This window comes from Pezoporus occidentalis, unplaced genomic scaffold, assembly GCF_034315485.1.
Source record: "Pezoporus occidentalis ecotype Australia unplaced genomic scaffold, CSIRO_AGI_Poc_V1 ctg7, whole genome shotgun sequence".
Lineage (NCBI taxonomy): Eukaryota > Metazoa > Chordata > Aves > Psittaciformes > Psittacidae > Pezoporus > Pezoporus occidentalis.
In genome coordinates, this window is record NW_026916052.1 from 5,133,102 (window position 1) to 5,152,293 (window position 19,192).

At 45.2% G+C, this 19,192-nt stretch overlaps 1 protein-coding gene across 4 annotated transcripts in view; it reads left to right on the forward strand.

Moving 5' to 3' along the window:
* PDE10A (phosphodiesterase 10A) overlaps positions 1-19,192 on the forward strand; it is a 369,917-nt gene that overhangs the window by 168,306 nt on the left and 182,419 nt on the right. The window contains exon 1 of one of the 4 annotated variants that reach the window (XM_062641797.1): positions 16,966-18,555. The exons of 2 other annotated variants lie outside the window; for them this stretch is intronic. In XM_062641797.1, coding sequence (XP_062497781.1) covers positions 17,712-18,555 — 844 coding nt within the window. In that variant the 5' untranslated portion in view covers positions 16,966-17,711. Of the gene's footprint in view, positions 1-16,965; positions 18,556-19,192 lie in introns of those variants that run through there. One more of the 4 variants, XM_062641796.1, reaches the window with a different exon arrangement.

Here is a 19,192-nt window from a genome sequence, read left to right on the forward strand (position 1 = left end):
AGTCTTTACAGCTCATTTTTGGGTTTATACCTCTTATCTCTAGCTCAATGGGAGAAGGCAAGGCAGACAGATGTGGTTACCTGCCTGCAAAACTTGAGCAGCACAATGGTTGTTGCTACGTTAGTAGTGAAAGTCAATGTCTGGTGCTTGTGAAAGAGGAATGTCAGATCTGGCATGGTGATGTGGAAAGCACGTAAAATGCAATTTAGAAAAGGCCACCCACTGCAGGTCCGGAGGTACTGGGGAGCCCGGTTATGCTGTGTGCTACTCCTGTGTGCTGGAAGACAGCAAGAATTTCCTGGTGGATTCTGTCACCATCAGTTGGGAGGGCAAAACACCCGCTGTTATCAAAGAATGGGTTATCAGTCTTTACTTCAGGAAATCACTTCTTGACACAAACCAACTCTCTAGTTGTAATTTCTCAACTCATCCTTTCTGGCTGGTGTTTACTAAGACAGCTCAGATGTAGCATCTCCAGCAGTGTCTAGAGTTAGCAGGACATTTTGGTTCCATTCAGCACAACCCTCACTTTCGTCAACATGCATGGCGCTTTCTGACCGAGAGAAAGACGCCCTGAAAAGCTTCCATCCCGAGTTAAAAGGAGAACAGGAGGGAAGTGCAACATGGAGTGGGGGTGAGAGAGAAGAGGGGAGAAAGTGAATGAAGGTGAGGCTGGCAGGCATGATTACTGGAAAAACTAATTCAGCTGACTGATGCCAGTGAGTTTTCTAGTTTTATGTGAATAAGCTTAAAGGCATTTTTTTGAATGTAGTGGAGGCCACTGTTTTGAGTCTCATTGAAGTTAATTTTGTGAAGGGCTATAAGGTGGGAGGAAGAGAGAGTGAATGCATGCCAGATGGGGTTTAAGAGGAGAAATCCAGGCACAGAGACAGCATGAAAAGAGCTTGCAAGCAGGCATGTGAGTGGAACACAAAGGGGCTGGAGGGAGGGGGTGAAAGGAGACAGGGAGGGCCAGGCTGAGCAGATGGAGACCAGGAGAGGAGGAGGATGGGCAGGCAGGAAGGGGATTTGCTTGTAAAGAGACCCTGGAAAGTGAAAGTAAGGAGTTTGGCACTGGCTAAGAGATGGGGGAAGGGAGAGCACAGGGAGCCCCTGGGTACTGAATGCAAGTGATGGTGCAGAGCTCTGCACCCTAGGCAAATTTGGGTGAGTATGTGGGGGAGTGAATCCTTTCTTTAGGGACACAGCCCACTCGGCACACCTGGAGGCCAAGTTGCACTGAGTGCATGGAGAGAAAGGATGAAGATGTTCAGAAGTACAAGGAGCAGCATTTATCCAAGTCTTTCTGGGGGGTCTTTCATTATGCTGCTAAGTATTGCAGCCATGATTCAAAAGTCATAAAGGTGTGAAAGTGAAACAAGGCACCAGCTCCTAGAAACTCAAACATGCAGAATCTGGCAAGGGGACAATGCAGAAAGGAAAAGGAAAAGCTCCATGTACAAAGACGTGAAAGACAATGAGATAGAAATACGGGCTTTGTAATGCTCATGCCTACAGAAGTGAGTAACAGACAGGCCTAAAAGATTTCCAACATAAAAAGCAAGGTGTAAAGAACTTCCATCACCTTTTGCTGAGGGATAATTCCTGTGTCCTGGTAGAGGCCATGTCTGCATAGCTGCATAAAGAATCAGGGTTAGGCAGTGCAAATTGGGGTTGTCAATTTTGCCCCATCATTGGAACCCATTATTGAATGGAAGGAGAGTTTGGATGGATGGCTAAAAATATAACGGTCCTCCTGTCAGCAGAGAGAAGGGGAGAGAGCAAGGTACTCACAAGATACCCTATGAGGAACTGAATGGGAAAGACAGGCAGTTGAGAGAAATTCCTATCCTGTGCGTGGAAGAAGATGGACTGTCGGAGGGAGAGCTTCTTAACCCATCCACACCCAAGACAGGCTGCTCTACTGGGAGAGAAAGTCAACTTTTTTTTCTGTTTTTTTTCTTTTTTTCTTTTTTCTTCCTTCTTTTTTATTTTTTACTTTTTTTCCTTTTCCTTTTTCTTTCTTTTCTTCTTTTCCTTCTTTTCCTTTTCTTTCTGTTTTTCTTGTTCTTTCCATTTTTTCTTTTTCCTTTTTCATTGTTTTTCTTCTTTTTATTTTCCCTTTTTTTCTTTCTTCTTTTTCTTTTCTTCTTTTTCTTCTTTTACTTTTCTTTTTCCTTTTGTTTTTCTTTCCCTTTCCCTTTTTCTTTCTCCTTCTTCTTTTTTTATTGTTTTTCTTCTTTTTATTTTCCCTTTTTTTCTTTTTCTTTTTTTTTAAAACCTATTTCAATTTGTAGAATCAAAACCAGAAAAAAGTGTATTTTTGTTTAGGTGTATCAAGCTGTCACAGAAATGTTTCCCAGTGTGACTGTGAAGTGCAGGTTCTTGAACATGAAGATGGGGTCATTAAAAGCTAGCATTTCATGAGATTCTGGGGATTTTTTTGTGTCCATATCCATGTGTACCTTTCAGTCTCTTGTTTACATTGTATTATTCCAGACAGCTTGAAAATATTTTTTATTTTTTTTAAACAGATTTATTTGGGGTTAAAAAAAAAAGCAAGCTGGGGGCAATAGCAGAACTTCCTAAAAGGTGGAGTATTTTTCTCAGCTGAGCTCAGCTGGCCTTGGTGGCCAAAACTGTCTGGTAGTGTCCTGAGTTCAGCAGTAGCAGTCATTTTTATCCTTGGTAGCTGGTGCAGTGCAGTGTTTTGGCTTTTGGCTTGGGAACAGAGCTGATAACAAGGATGTTTTGGTTTGGTCAAGGACTTTGTGAGCCTCATGCTCTGCCAGGGAGGAAGGGAAGCCAGGAGGAAGCAGAGACAGGACACCTGACCCAAACTGACCAAAGAGGTATTCCATACCACAGCACGTCATGCCCAGGATGTAACTGGGAGTTAGCCGGAAGGGCTGGGAGTCTGCAGGGTAGGAGGAGGTATCGGTCAGAGCTTGGGCAGGTTGGGGGGGCGAGTTATTGGTCAGCTGGTGGTGAGCTGTTGTATTCTCTTCCCTTGTTATTTCCTTTATCATGGTTATTATTGGTGGTAGCAGTAGTGATTTGTGTTATACCTTAGTTACTAAACTGCTCTTATTTCAACCTGTGGGAGTTGCATTCTTTCGATTCTCCTCTCCATCCCTCCAGGAGTAGGGGGAGGGCAAGAAGAGGGTGGGGGGAGTGAGTGAAGGAGCTCTGCCTGGTTTTAAACCACGACAGGTAGTAACACACAGCTCCTTGCACTTCAGCCATGTATATGTTGTTTGCAATCACCACATCAAGCAAATTGTTGCTTGGGGAATTACCTTTTGGATGAGTGTTGGGGTGATTCAGAGTACGTTCAGTTTTGTGATTCATGGAGCAGCAAAGGAAAACTGATGACTGGGGTGGGGGAAGAAGCGAGACAGTAAGGCAGAAAATTGATGCCCAGGAGCCATTTGTGAGCATGCTTATTTCAGTTTCCAACAGTACGGGACAGAGACATTTGGCATCCACTACATTTGTGCTGCGTGCTTTAATCTCTACTTTTGGGCAATATTTTAATGTGATATTTATATCACACAGAACAAGTCAAAAAAACTGTTCCAGCCAGGTACTGTTTGGGAATGTACTTTGTTCATCGGATTATATTGTGAAGTCCTTCTTCATCACCTATTCTGCCAAATTTCTTTTTCATGTGAAGTGCTCCATAGCTTTGGTTAAACTATGTGTCTTCCTTTCCCCAGCATCGTGGGTTTCTTTTCCTTTTTTCAAAGTTAGATTTCTAGAAACATACAAGAAGCCATTGCAGATACGGCTGTCTGTTGGTCTTACCCTGTTTTGAGAGGGTCCACTCTTACAGACTTCAAAAGAATCTGCAAGAAATCTCAGTGAAGGCACCTATGGAATGATCTGCCTGTGGGAGAGGATTTTTTCCTAGCCTCATTCATTGAATTGCCAGCCTAAATTGTGAAACTTTGGTGAACTTCCTTCTCTAATTTCAAGCTTAAACTTCTTAGCTGTCTATAAATACCTCATTTTTAAAATACAAGTGATTCCAACAGCATGGTTACACATTGCATATTCTAAGTATTTTTTAACCTGTTATACAGTTTTAGCATTTCTGAAAAAGAAGCAAACCCTTTAAGTTATTAAGTACGCTACACTAGCCTGACTCCTCAAGTTTTTGAAAACAACCAAGTACCTTCACTGTGCACAGGTACTTAGGTATACCTCGGTATTTAGTGTCAATTATTTAGTTCTGTGTGCACAGCCATTTATACAAACAGAGTGCTCACAGAGCCCTTAAACACACAAGAACAAAATGTTCCAAGGATTAAACGTGGGCTGAGATGACCTGTCAGCTGAGGATGGTCAATGTTTGTGCTTGGAATATGTAAGCATCTAACAAAACCACGATCATAATGAATGCCAATGGAGTCAACAAGCCCATTCCTTTGCGTTCTCATGAGAAATACAGCGCCAAAGATTATGCCAAAAGTAAAGAAGTTCAGAAAAGCTTTTTTTGAAGTAAACAAATTTTTTTCCCAAACAGCAGGACATAGTGGTTTTGAAGGTATCTGAAAGTTGGAATTATCCCCATCGTAACTCCGTGAGTTACCTAATCAGATACTGACACCAGAATAATGACCCTTAAACAATTTCTTTGGTGTATCAACTAGAAATGGGCTTTTATATAGCATCTCTTCCTTTTGTACCACCTGATTTTCTTTTAAAAATGTACTTATTGTGAAGATCTATAAAGAAATCCATTTCATTCAGCAGTTAATGTAGGGCTTGAAAAATGTACCTTGCATCTAAGGAGCTAGTGAAGACCGAATCTACAAATGTGGGGAGTTTGTTTTGGTCTCATGTGAAAAGCCCAGTTGTAATTCTGCTTTCCCTGGCTTTCTGAGGATTTTGTTTGGTTTTGTTTTCACACATGCTTGGAAGGCACATGTTGAAGAATGAGCAAAATATGACAGTCTAGTTAGCTTTTTAAGTAATTTTCCATCTGGTAGATTAATCTAATTGGAGTGATAGGCTTAAAATTGTTCACTGCTGCTTATTTCACACAATTCAAACAGTGCTACCTACATGGGGGTTCCTAAACTTCCCTCCACTTCCAGCGGTCATTCAGAAATGGATCCACTCCTTGTCCTATGTAACTGCAGCAAGTATTCACACACAGCATTAGGCTTAGGTAACTTCCAGCGTATTTTGCCCTAAAAAGAGAGAGAGCCTCCCAGCCAGATCCTTGTAAGCTGCAGCTGAAAAACTGCAATGAAAAATAAAGAAGTATTACAAAGAGTAAATAAGGCAGGCAGGCAAGGGAAGGGCTGGAAGGAAAAAACATGAAGGCTGGCTTGTCTTGTTGACTGCAGTAGAAATAACACAGTCCATTGATGTCCATGGCTTGATGCTGACACAAAGCAGGAACGAATCAGGCACAAGGTTTCAGGCATATCAAGCACAGTCTTTCTTGTGGGTAAATGAGTGAATTGTCATTGTTCAGGTTGAACTTCTCATCAAGAAGACTGTTTTACAGGTTGGGGAGTAAGAACATGAAGGGCCCGTTAGACAAGAATATTTCTGATTGCCTGGATCTACTGCAAGGGCGTGGTAGGATTCAGCAGACAATAGCTACTAGCAAAAGAGCTAAAAAAATTGCTCTGCTTTTTCAGTAAAGATGATGCAGCCTTTCCCTGGTCTACCCCTGAGCTCCATGTTGGCGACTCCATTTACTTTTTCATTACCTTTCTCTACATTTCCCTTCCTTACAAATTTTAACCTGCCATCTGATACCACAGCTGTTTTTCCTTTCTCTTTTGTATTCTTTCATACATCAGATTTCTAGATCTTTTCCATTCCTTCCTACATTTATTCTTGCATTTCCTTAAAGTCCTATAGAGTGTTGAGGAAGTAATGTACACCAAGATCTCTTTTCTGTAGAGAAATACCTTTGCTGAAACACAGCTATGCTGATTTTCATGGAAGAGCAGTAGTGTGAATTAACTTTTTTGTGGTTGTTGTTACTCAAAACAAGAACCATTTCAAAATGTCTTTTGAAAAAACAGATCTGACACACAGTGTACACCGAAGAGGCAGCTGTAATAAATCCTGCTGGGGTTGGGTCATTTGTGTCCCATAAAATGAGTACAGGTCAATGCATTTGCAGCAGCAGCTGCTGCTGTGTCATTTACATTCATATTGCTGCCTGAAAGCCAACTGATCTAAGAACAGCTCCAGAAGCACCGCAAACTGTGCACCACGCTTCAACACAGGTCACGTGAATCAAATATTTTTGCTTGGCATCATGATGCAGCAATCTCATGAAAGCTGTTAATATTGACAATGCACTAATCTCTAGGTGGGAATCTTCCTTCTACACCCAGGCCAGGCCAGATATCTGATTACAGAGAACAAGTTCTCGCTTACAAGAAGGTATGTATAACTGGAGAGGTGGGAGGTTTTTTGACATCTCCCTGTGAACAAACAAATACACCAAGAGATTGTTTTGTTGGGGTTTTTTAATCAAATAAAAGGTCAGTTACTGTTGCTTTCTAAATCTATTCTCAGATTAAATGAAATAATTTCTGTACATTGGATTTAATGTTTGGTAGAGTGCTCTTGCATAGGTCCAGCCAAGGAGGGATGGTTTGATCTCAGCAGTGAGTGCTATTTGAAAAATTAGACTTCTGTTGAATGTGAGGGCTTGTTTTAAAAACTCTTTAGTGTCACATATAACGAAGAAAAATGGCCAGGGGAAGAGGGAGAACAAAAGAGAGCATAAATATGTTTTTCTTAAAAAGCAGGACAGCAGGCACTAAGAACAAGCCGTGCATTGTGATCATACTCTCCATGGCAGAGACAGCAGGAGGCTTTTTAGGCAGGGCTGGAGCTGTGCTCTTTGGGTGGCTGCCCTGCTGGAATAGCTTGTCTGCTTGCCTTCCTGGAAGGGCAGAGCAGGCATCCAGGTGCCCTCTGGCAGTCTGTGGTTTTGGGGATCTGCTTACTTTGCCTCTTCCTGAAGCCAGCCCCAGCCTGGACTCCTTCCTCATACGTGCGGTGGATGAGAAAACAGAGGGTGATATTGCAGGCAGAGGAACAGAGGGGGAACCAGGATACTTTTGTGTCATTCTTTCAATGGTCTTTTATAACTCTTTTTTAAAATTTCCTGCATAACTTTACGGAAAAAAAAAAACAACTTCTGTGTTTTTCTTCTGTAAGGCAGCATTCATAGATAATACTTCCCTGTTTTGCAGAGCTGTCAGGCAATGTCTTGAGTATTTGTGAAGTCTGCAGAAACGCTGGGTGCTGTGGACCCTCTGAGAATGAAGCACTTACAGCTACAGGGAATCACGTATAGCTGAAGGAAGGACAGCTGCCCTGCTGGTATAAGAAAGGTTGCTTGGGGACTGAACTGGTTTTGTACTTTCTTTCCTGTATGTAAGTAAGGGTGTGTTAGCAGATCTTAGAGATTATAAAATCTGGGAGGCTATTGTCTGCACAGAGGGGAACTGGTGCAGATTTGGGGATGATTCAGAGATCTCTGAAGTCTGTATTACTGGAAGCAGAATGAAATGCAGCAAGTACAAAGTACACAAACATTCACCTAGGGATGAATATGGATTTTGTCTTCGAGCTCATCAGTTGGAAACAATCAAGAGGAAAGAAATTCTTCATGGCTGCGTTCACCACAAAATGACTTGGGCAACAGTAACCCCTTCCACCCCCTAGTACTGCAACCACAAAGTATCAAGCAAAATTCCTCCAAAAGAGCTGGGCAAGAATTTAAGCCATCTGTAAAACCTTAACAAGAGCATGTCTGAGCTGTAGTCACGGTACTGAGGAAAGATGAATTCCAAGTGGACGAGGGGTACAGATAAGCTTTTAAGTTAAGACATCAGGAGACGGGAGCTACTGGTGTATGAAAGAACTAAAAGATTGTGCCTTGATTAGTCAAGGAAAATTAAGTCTGAGAAAAATACTACTGCTCCTTTTAAACACCAATGGAAAAGAATTCAGAAGAGATATTTAAAGCTAGAAGAAAGAGCTGGTCCAAAAGAAGTGGCCATGGATTTATTTGGGCTGGAAATGAGGAAGAGTGAGGTTCAGAATGACCTTGTTACTGGGGCACTGGAAGCCGTGTAGCTGATATGTGGATGCATGATCATTCTACGATTGTAGGGACTGAAGTCAGGGATCAGGGGACACCTGACAGGCCTCTGGTTCAGAGCTCCACTGACCTGGAAGAGAGTGACAGGCTCCACATGGCAGTGCCCCCAGCCAGAGCCTGGCTGCTAGGGAAGAGAGCTGTGGGTGGGTTCCTCTCCTGTGGCACACACAAGTTCCTTACACCAACATTCTACCTAATTGTCTCATTTTTGTTTTCTTCCCCCTTTATAGGTTCCTGTGTCTCCCCTTTCATTCAAAGTCTGGCTCCACAGATCATTTAAAGCTGTTTTAATGGCAGACTACTATTTTTGAGCTCCATGGGGCTGAAATAGTTAGAAAATAACTCTGATAGTTTTGTAGGTAAGAAAAAATGATCTCCAATGTTGAGTTTGTATTGTGATAAGCTGTGTGCAGGACAAGGGCTGACAGACAACAAAAGGTAATGACAGCAAAATTTTCACTTTTCGAACAAAATCCTTTAGATTCTACTTAGTGAAGCCACATCCAGTCAAACCACAACTTAGGTTAGAGTAACCACAGGTGTAGAAATCCACACAGAGCTTTTAGTTAAATGGGAGGTTTTTGGTCTCACAAAGGAACCCTTTCTCCAGAAATAAACCCAGAGTTGCTCCTGCATTAATGGCTTGTTTAGTCTGGATGTCAATCTGTACTTAAAAAAAAAGGGTAATGGTAGATAATTATATCTGCGTATGTATGAGCCAGATCAGATGTAGAGACAGTCTGGTGTAACTTGGGTGTGGGGGCTACTGTGGTATTTACTTTTTCTGCTCTTAGAAACTGCAAACTAGAGGGCTTGCCAGAAGCTTTCTCAGTAAAGGGATTCTAAGTTATGGGATTCAGTGGGATCCACACTGCTGCTTCGTCTTGAAAACAGTCAGACCCACTGTCACAGCATTTACATCTCTGCAGACTGTATCCAGCACAAGAAAGCTAAGCTGAGGATACTGTAGAGATTGCTTCAAGTGGGTTACACTGTGCTTTCCCTTCTACTTTTGTCCTAAAGTGCAGGAGATTTGCAGAAAAAAAGATTAAATAACTGTTCTATTCGAGTGAAATGTTTGCAGAAATCTGCTGGATACTCAGGTCTGTGCTTTCCACCTGTGATTGCAGTATTTTGCAGTATACTGCTTTGTATTTATTTTCTATATAATAAAGCAATCAATATTTTTTAAAATCCTCATCCTGTTTGGCTAGCACGAATACGAAGCTTCCAGCCTCAACAGGACTCCTGTCAGTTACACCTATGAAATGTATCTTTACTTTCTTTCTAAGGAAAACTGATAAATTATTTGTGCTTGTTTTATTTCTGGGCTGTTTTTAAATAGCTGCTGATCCTGTATTATCATGTGGATAAGATGTGTCCTATTTGTTCTGCTTGAGTTCCAATGGTCTGTACTCAGCCTCCTAGTCATTCATTCAGGAAACCTGTATCAAGCAGTAGACTCTGTGGCTAGGCTGATAAGGTAATGCTGCTTCATTTCTATCATCCTAAAGCCTCCTCTGTAGGCAACCCCAGGCTTCTGGTAGAGCACAAGCAGTTTCTCTCTTTCCTCTTCCTCTGCTTTACCAGCTGACCTTTATTTAGACCCAAGGCTTGGGGAGAATCTCCTTCCCATAGTAAGTGCCAGAGCTCTCAGTGGAACCTGGCCAGCAGAAGGGCAGAAGGCATTCCTGTTGGGGAAAGACTGTGAAATCAGAAAAGAGAAAGCACATGAAGCACTTGTTGCAGCTGAGACAACAGGGATGCTACAGCTTGGAGTACGTTTGCTGAGACATGGCAGATGTGGTTGCGTGGGGAGAAACAGTGAACTGGAAAAAAGGATGGAAGGATGGGTTATGCATGAGGGAGAGAAAGCTGTTAGAGTAACAGGGGCTGCTGGATGATGGCAAATGAGACAATGGGGAATAAGTAAACGGATAAGAGAGAATGAATAAAAGTACATGGTAGTGGTATCTTATTCCTGGAGGAGGAGAACTGTACTGAATCAAATAAGTTTGTCTGCAATGGTCTAGGGTTACGTATGTGAGACAGTGTTTGTTCAGGGATGATGGCTTTCTAAGTGGTGTTTTTCACATGTTGATATTGAAGTATTTTTCAAAGGAAATCTGTATCATTATGTTGATTCTGCAGCTAGAGAAATGCTGTCTCTGTGTATGTATGTGAAAGAGAGGGTGGTAAAGATGAGGGGAAAAAAAAAAAAAAGAGGGAGAAGTGTGTAAAAAAGGCAAAAAGAAGATAGCAAGTATGTCCTAGGATGCAATATAAAGGCAGTCGGTACATGTTCATAGTGCATGCATGTGTGCTGCTGAAGGAGGTAGGTCATGTTGAATTTCTCAGTGCCTAAAGTGAGTATGGGATAGAAAACAGTTACCTGGACAATGAACTTTTCTCAGTTTTATCAACTCACTTGTGGAGTTGAAGGAATGTATGTTACAGTGGCATCAGTCTGAAAGTCCACACAGGAGAGCTATGGGTGCACAACAAACTTGAAGAGCTCAAGCTTTCACTTCAAAGTCAAGCTTTCTAGTTTTCAGGACTGCAAAGATAGGCTTCTGCATAGAAACAGCACATGGATTTAAAACCAGTCTGATTTAGAAAACATGTCAGATAGTGTGTGGTTGCTAAGGGTGTGCATTTCTTTGCACTTTTTGTCTCCCTAGGGTGTTAACTCTGAAGGCTAATGATTGCATTTCACTACCAATAGCCTCAGTTTCAGGATTTATTTTAGCAGATGGGGTGGGAGTAAAAGTCCTGTTCTTCCCAGCAGGTAACTTGGTAGTTACTGCAACTGAGCAAAATGGGACTTGCCAGAAACTAAAACAAAGGAGGAATTCAAATGAAAAAGATGAAGCATTGTTCTAAAAACAAACTTGTTTCCCTCCTGAGTGATGCTCAGAATTCCTAAAAGGGTGTTTGAATTCGACATAAATTTTGTTTCTTTGTAGATAGATAATTGTAAAGGCTGGACTCTCTTAATTTATGTTTGCACCTCCTGATAATACCAAAGAGGAATCAGCTGTAGGCTTTGGCTGGAACGTAGTCTTACACTTAAACTCAAAGCTGAAATTGCTAGTCCAAGCAAATTTTGCCAGTGATGGGACAGTAGGATTTTTCATGAACTGTGCATGCCCTGCTGGGGGAAAAGTCTGCTTGTTTTCAGGAGCTGGAAAATTTGGGAAAGTCAAGAAGGAGGTTGCAAGACAGTTATGGGGGAAGCTGGCATCCCTGTTGGGACAGTAGCAGTGCATGGTCTGTGCTACATGCTAGCAAGAGCATAGCTCACAGTGAAAGAGTAAAAGATAATTCAATATTAACTACTTCTTTGGGATTTTTCTTAAGTTTGTTACATACAAAAGAACTGTAATTCATGTAAAGGTTAGAATTTCTATGTTCCAGTTGAACACACAATAACTGAATTGTCTCTAGCAGATAGCAAATTATGACCATGTTCTTCTGTCATAAAGTAACTCTAGATTTCATTATGAAAACAGAAAGATAAAATTACAAAAATCCTGATAACCCTATTTATTTTTCTTGCAATAAAAATGGCTATTCCAATAGTATTAGGTAACAACAGTGCTGTTGCTTGCCATGCCAACTGTTGTGTTGCTGGCTGTATGTGTTTCATTACTACCTAAGAGGCCCTGGTCCCAAGCCAGGATTCTGTTGTGCTGGATGTGATTCAAAAGATAGTCATTGTATTAAAGAGCTTACAGTGTTTGTGGTGCTTTGGGTTTATAATATAGCATCTTGGTAAAGAGAGCTGTTGTTGGAGTTCTAATTTATTTAGGGGGTGTTTTCTCTGGAGGAGGTCCTCACCGTTAACAAAATAACCAAAGCCCAAACAGCAGTTTCCTTTTCTGAACACCCTTTTAACAAAACCAATAAATATCTGATCTTTGTGCTTCACAGGACAGCACAAAATGGTAGATGGCATCATAAGGTTTGCTTTAGCTTCTTTCACAGCCTTTCATAGGACACAAATCTGAGTACAAATATTGTAAATATTTTCCCTTTGTACACTGGCAGTAGGGTTGTTTTTTTTTTTCATTACAGTGTAATATCTAGCAATATGTCTACCTGAAAATTTTGAGATTAAAAAAGCTCTACCTTGAACATATCTTCTGTCCATAAAGAATTGCAATTTTCCCCTCAAAAATAATACTGAAAACTTTGCATAGAGTTTTTCTGGAAGTGCTATGCTTTGTGATGTATGATGGTGGGTACATTGAAGAACATGTACATGTACATCTACATCTGGAGAATATGTCTCTCCTGGCAAGTCTTCCCTTTTAGAAACACACTTCTAGAGAAACTTTGATTATTTATAGCTCTAGCCACATAACCTTTCAGCTGTCACCTTGCAGAGAAGAAAATAAAGTGACATAAGCAGAGCTGAACAAACTACTGAAAGCAAACAATATATTTATTTACTTTTTTTTCTTTTCTATATGTCAGTTACCTCTGAACAGACCTGGCCTCATTAAAAAAAATGTCTTGTTTTGATTTGCTGAATGAATTGCAGTTCATTTTGGATCTCACTCTATCTCTTTTGCATATGGACTAGGTAATTCCCCGAACCACTTTTAAGATGGCTGCTAGCACGACTGCATGTTATCAAGACTTGCAGTTAATATTCCTGTGCAAAAGAGGTGGCTTGTATGATTTTTTTTTGTGGGAATCAGAGAAAATGGCTGATATATACCCTTTAAACAAATTTCTTCTCATGTGTATGCAGCGTGTAATAATAATCATTTCTGAAAAGAATCCCTTATGAAATAGGGCTCTCTATCAATTACTCTAAAGCTTTATAGAATAAGGCTTTAGGAACAATGTCTTTTCTGTAGGTTTCTAATTTATGATAGCAGTTCACTAGCTCAGTAATAATGACTATATTCTGTAAGATCATTTAGCACATAATCTGCAGGAAAAAAAAAAAAAAGGCAATTCTTTTTATTAACTTTAACAGGACTTCTCCATAAAGGATTTAATTGGGGATGGTATTTACTCAGCTCTAGAGCTTCAGATTTAACTGCATGTAATCCTTTTGCTTTCCCCACCCCACCTCTGCAGTAGGTTGCTTTCTCTGTATTTCATCATGGCTGCTCCTGCCTTACCCACATTCAGGTGGTTGGTTCCATCAGCTCCTCTACTGCCGTCATCCTATGTTTTTCTAACCTCCCTTTTCCCATAATCTGTCTTAATCCTCTTTTTTTTTCTTTTTCTAGGGTGTTGATGATACATTATAGAGAGGACTCTTAGGATATAAAGATGAGTTGTGTAAGAGGATTTACCAGGCAAAAAGTGAGGGACCACATAAAAGATGAGTCACTGTCACTCTTAAAATGCAGCAGACAAAATGGGGAAAGAACAGGTGTTTGGTTTTAAGCTGTACTTAATACCAAACACCTGTTGTTTTAACTTGATTTTACTTTTTCCCCACAATGTTTTCCTTCAAGAATTTCGATTAATATTGCCAAATCGCTGCCAAACAGGCTTACTTGCTGCTTTCAAACCAGGCCAATTCCTCTTGGACCTCCTGCTGGCTTCATGGGCAGTGTGGCTCCTGAACTCTTGTGAAATCCCATTTACCCATGCAAATACAACCAAAGACTTTTGGTCATCATTGCACCAACACAATGCATTCATGTCAGAACCCCTGCACCTGCTGCAAGTGGATGCATCAAAGTACTCTAGTTTCAATTTCTTTGTGTTTCAGAAGTTTAAAAATCATTTTTGGGATGCTGAAGCAAACCTGTGTCGCACACATAATTCCTATTGGAGTGGGTAAGGCTTTTCCAGTAAATGACTTGGGTGCATGATTAGTACCACTGTGGCATCAGTGACATCATTGCTCTGTGGCATGGAAACTGTGATGCTGACTGAGCAATGAAAAACCAAATTGAGATATACTGGGGAGAAAGCAGATGTGATTCATCACTAATTTAACCTCAGGTACTGAAATGGCCACCAAGCGTATCTGACTTGGCTGCAATTCCATGTATTTTACAAACATATATGTACAGAGCTTGAAAACTAATTTTCACTGTCATCTAACTTTTCTTCTGTAATTGCTTTTATTTGTCCAGCCAAGAAGCAGGTGACCAATCAGGTATGAATTGGCAGTGGGTAATGAAAAATAATCAAATGAACAGTTTTAAACTAACCCTTAACCTGAAAGCTGCTTGTCTAAACTATCTGATTATTTCTTACAAATCAAAATGTGTTTTGCCTGGTTTGTTGTATATACACATACATATTTATACATGCTCAATTCATATTCCTTGTATAAATACATAGATACACTGTTTCAGGCAGTAATATTTGAACAACTGTAGTTTGAATGAACAGCAATTGAGACATTTATCGTAGATTAGCATAGTCAAACAAGATTTCTACAATTATAAATTGACGGTGTAAAGTTTCACTGATTTGATATTGACAGAACAATTTGGGACTAATCTGTCTACAGGAGGAACTTTAATTTTTTTTCAGATGAATAGCTCTCGCTTTTTGTCAGTCATTTCAGTCTGATTATCTCTTTCAATGTAAACATTTTAGTGTAAGAGATTTTCTAATGGGAAGTTGTTAATTGCAGAACAAACAGGCTGCAACAACAAAACATAATTCACTAACGTTCTGTTTCCGTGAGCTAAACTTTCTCGAAGAGAATTTAAGCGTTTGCTGGATCTCCAGTTATCCTGCGGCAATTGTGAGAGAAAAGCTCTGTGTGTGAAGTAAGTAACGGTGAGACTTCAGGAAATAAAAGCATCTCACATAAACAGACATATAAATTAGAAGGTTTTGATAAAGTCAAATATACCAACAGAAAATGGATCACAGAAGCAGATGTAGTTTTCTGTGTTTTAGTTCAGGATTTTTAGGACGACAGACGTTAAGAACCACTCAGATGAAAGCCCGCTCGGAGGTTTTTTGTTTGTTTTGTAAGTTTTCAGTTTGTTTGCTGAGAATCTTTAATCTGTTTCGGCACATAAAACCTTTTGCGAACTCTGTGGATTGTTTCTAACTGTTACGAAACATTCAACTGGCTGAAAATGCGCTTGAATTTGAAAGCACTATTATTTTCAGAGGAGCATCTTATTTTGCAGCATTCCAGACGAAGTAGTAGGCAAAGGCTCTAACTTTGACAGGAGTTAGTGTGTATTCTAGCGTTAAAAGAAGCCCTGAAATGATTTCTATAAAACCCTCGAACGATTTTAGATACAAACCAAAAGCGTAGGTTTGTATTGTTTTCAAGGCAGGAGTCGAAATTCGAAAGAGCCTAATTTGGCACTGGAATAGGAAGATCGCGGTAGTTTGGTGAGGATTCCCACGGGCACCTAGCACCACAGAGCCGCTAACGCAGCACCTGCAGCGGCAACGGACGACTCAGCGGTTTGATCTCCCAGAAAGCAGAGGAGGAAAACAGCACCTCCCGCGTTTCGGGGACCCTGCTGCCAGCAGGCAAAGAAGCATCTTCTCCGCGAGTATCCGCAACAGCTCCCGCGGTGCCGGCTCCCAGTGTCTCTGGGAGGGCAGCCCCAGCCGGGCGAGGACCGCCGCAGTTGCCGTTTCTCCCCCCTCTGGCGGACGGCAGCGCCGGGGAACCGGCCGTCTACCTGAGGAGCGCGGTTCCCTCCGCCCCGACCAGGTACATGAGAGGAGGAAGCCCCGGTCGGGACGTCCTGCCGAGACGGGTGTAATTCAGCGTGTACCGGCCCCACCGCTGAGCACGGGCAGGTTGGCAGGTTCCTCGCGCTGGCGGTCGGTGCGCTGAGGCAGCTGTCAGCCTGGCGGCCGGGCGGAGGCTCTGAGCCCAGTGCCCCCTCTGAGGAGAAGGGGCAGCCCTAAGGCCCTGCCGCTGCCCGCCGGGCGAGGGGAGATGAGGGCAGGGCCGGCAGAACCCCGCCTTGGTGAGCGCCACCGCCTCAGGGGCTGCTCGGGCCGTACGGGCTGCCTGGGGCACGAACGATCCTCGCTGCGGATGAGGTGAGGGGGGCGAGTGTCAGGAGGGGCGGGCAGGGACGCGCTGACCGCTATCCTGCGGTGCCGTTACGCTGACAGGCGGCGCGGGACAACGCCTCCCCATAGGCCGGCAGCCGCCCGGCCCGAAGGCAGTGCCTGGCCGGGCTGAAGTGCGCCCCGCCGGTGGTCGGTGATGCTCGGCCCCTTCTCCGCTGTCGGAGGTAAGCTCCTGCGGGCTTGGACCTCTCTCCGCCTGCCTCTCGGCAACGGCTGGCACCCAGGGCAAAGCGAGTTCGGGGCGAAAACGAAATACGTGGGGCGGGGGCTTCTAGCTCAGCCATCGGCCCCGCTCCGCTCCGGGCCCGGCCTTGGGCTTCCCTCGGCCGGGCTTTTCCCCGGAGGCTGTCCCGCTGAGGGCCGCTGTAGCGCTGCCCACCTAGGCGCCGTGCCGCCGGGACGGGCGGGCTGCGGCCAGGCTGGCGGGGCGGGGTGGCGAGGAGGCGGCGGAAGGGCCGGTGGAGGTGGCAGGACGAGCCTTCAAGGGGAGCGCTGCCGCCCGAGGGCTGCGGAAAGGGACCCCGACCTCCGGGAGACCCCGCCAGGGCGCCGGAGTGCCGGCTTGACGGGCTTCGTTGGCGAACGGCACCGCCTGTGCCTGTGGAGCAAGGCCGGTGGCGGCCCTGGAGCCACGGCGCACCAGAGGCCAGCGCCTGAGGTAGCCCCTCGAGGAACTGGACGCCTTGGTGGGCTGGGGTTGAGCGGTGTGTAGCTGCAGGTGTGCCAAGGGGGTAAGGGGGAGTGGCTGGAGGGGCGTGTGTGGAGCAAACACGTGTGATCTGGGGCAGCGAGGAGGAACTGTGCATCTCCGCATGGGAATGGGGATTTGATGCCCCACAGAAACGGAGGGGCGGCACGCTGGCACTTTCATCCCAGGCGCCGCAGGGCGCCTGCTTTTTGATCTCGGTAGATGGAAATATCTGTTTAAAATAACGAGTTCGCATATGGAGGATCTTTTTACTCGCGTGTCTCTCTGCGGTCCCTTTAGGTAGCTGCGGTGCTATCGCTCCCTTGTGCGCTCCGGTAAGGAAAGGGAGGAAGGGCGGCAGCCGGGAAGCGTTGGCTCCGCCAGTGGGCGTTCTCTGGCGGCCGGGCCGCGGCTGGAAGCGGCACTGCGGTGGTTTCATCTGCCTCTTTGCAGGCAAGCACGGACATTCGGGGCAGTATTTTGCCCCGCTCGAAGAAAATACAGATCGTTGCCGGTTTCTTGCTTTGAATGAGAGGTGGGAGCATGAGGAAAAGCAGACTTTAAAAGGGGATCGGAACCGCTTGGCGGTCAGTAGCGCCCTGTCCCCTCCGGCCTAAAGGGGGAACGGAAATGTGAGCATTCCGTGCGTGCGGGGAGACGGGACGCGGAGGAAATACTGCCCGCGGGTCGCTGGAGGGATCTGAAGACCGAACCGCCGTTGGTTTTGTTTGGCTCCGTCTTTCTTCGGCTTTCCCTTTCGCTTTACTCCGGTATCTCTCCTAGGCGTCCTGCCTTAAACTACCACGAAAGGGAGGGAAGAGCGGAAGCATGTCCAACCCGGAGAAGCGGATCATATCCCGCCCCTCGGCCCCCCTGGCTGCCGCACCCGGGGAAAAGCCCGGCTCCGGCAGCCGCCCGCTCCACTCCCATGGACAGAGCGGCGGAGGTGGGGGCACCGGCGGGTCTCCTCCTCCCCCCACTCCTGGAGGCGGCTCGGCTGCCTGCAGCTCCCTCTTTCTCCTCCTAACAACCACCAGCAGCAGCAGAAGCAGCGCTGCAGGGACAGCCTCCTCCGCCGCCAACGCCAGCATCGTCCCCAGAGCGGCAGCGGCTCCTTTCCTCGCTCCAGTCCCCTCCTTTTCCTCCGCTTCTCCATTTTCCTTTTACTTCTTGCCGCCGCCTCCTCATTTCCCCTCCTTGTCTTCCTTTAACCTCACAAGTCTCCAAGGGAGGGAAGGAGGAGGAGAGGCAACGAGAGCGGCAGGAGGAGGAGGAGGAAGAGATGTTGGCGGAGCAGCAGCAGCAGCTCACTTGATCGCCCATCCAGGCGGCAGCGGCAGGAGGAGACTCTTCTGTTCTTCCTCCATCCAGGGCTTGCTGCTCAGTTCCGCAGCCGGCGGCCCCCGGCAGCACCACTCTCGGCTCCTCCTCTCTCCAGCCGCCTCTCGCCCGTGGTCCTACAATTCCCTCGGTGCTGCAGCAGCAGCAGCCCGCGGCGACGGGATCCGAGGCGGTGACGGCCCCGGCGGGAGCAGGACTCCTAGGCGGCAGCAGCGGCAGAGAGGCGCCTTCTTCTCCTTCTCATCTCCCCTGCTCCTAGGGCCAGACATGGAAGATGGATCTAATTCTACAAGCTGCTTTAGGAGGTTTACGGACTGTTTCTTGAACACAAGTAGGTACCGTGGCGCTGTGCCCGGCGGCGGGTCGCTTGTGTCTCGGGGGGAGGCGAAGGGCTGTGTCCGAGGCGGGGTGCATGCCTGGAGGAAAGAGCGTTTCTTTGTGAGTGAGGGGGAGACGCAGACACAAAGGGGCCGTATACGTGGGGGGTGCGTGGACGCATGGAGGAGCCACCGGGTGTGTGCTGAGGATGCACGGACAAAGGGGATGCTCAGTGTAACCGAGTGCTCTTTGTGGGAGCTGGCTGCTAACGCCTCGTGGGTTTCGGCATCGTTTCGCGGTCGGACAACTCTACCTATGTGTGTGCCAGCTTTTTACCTGCTGCATGCTTAATCTGCTCAGGAATGAGACGTACAGAAATGGAGACTTCCCCCCTACTTACTTGAGTAGCAATAAGGAAGCATTATGGTATCGGCAACTGACAGAAAAGCGGCGGCGGAGGACCGAAAAAGGGTGGAATGTATCTCTTCTTCCTGCATCCCCTGTCAGATCTGCCGCACGCGTGCAAATTCCATGTTTCTAATCCGGCTGTGGTACTGGGTGCCGCCTTTCCCGGCCGTGGCTCGTTGCGAGGCGGGCAAGGAGCCGGAGAGGAAACGTGCTTCTCGCTGGGGGCCGGTGCTGTAACGGTG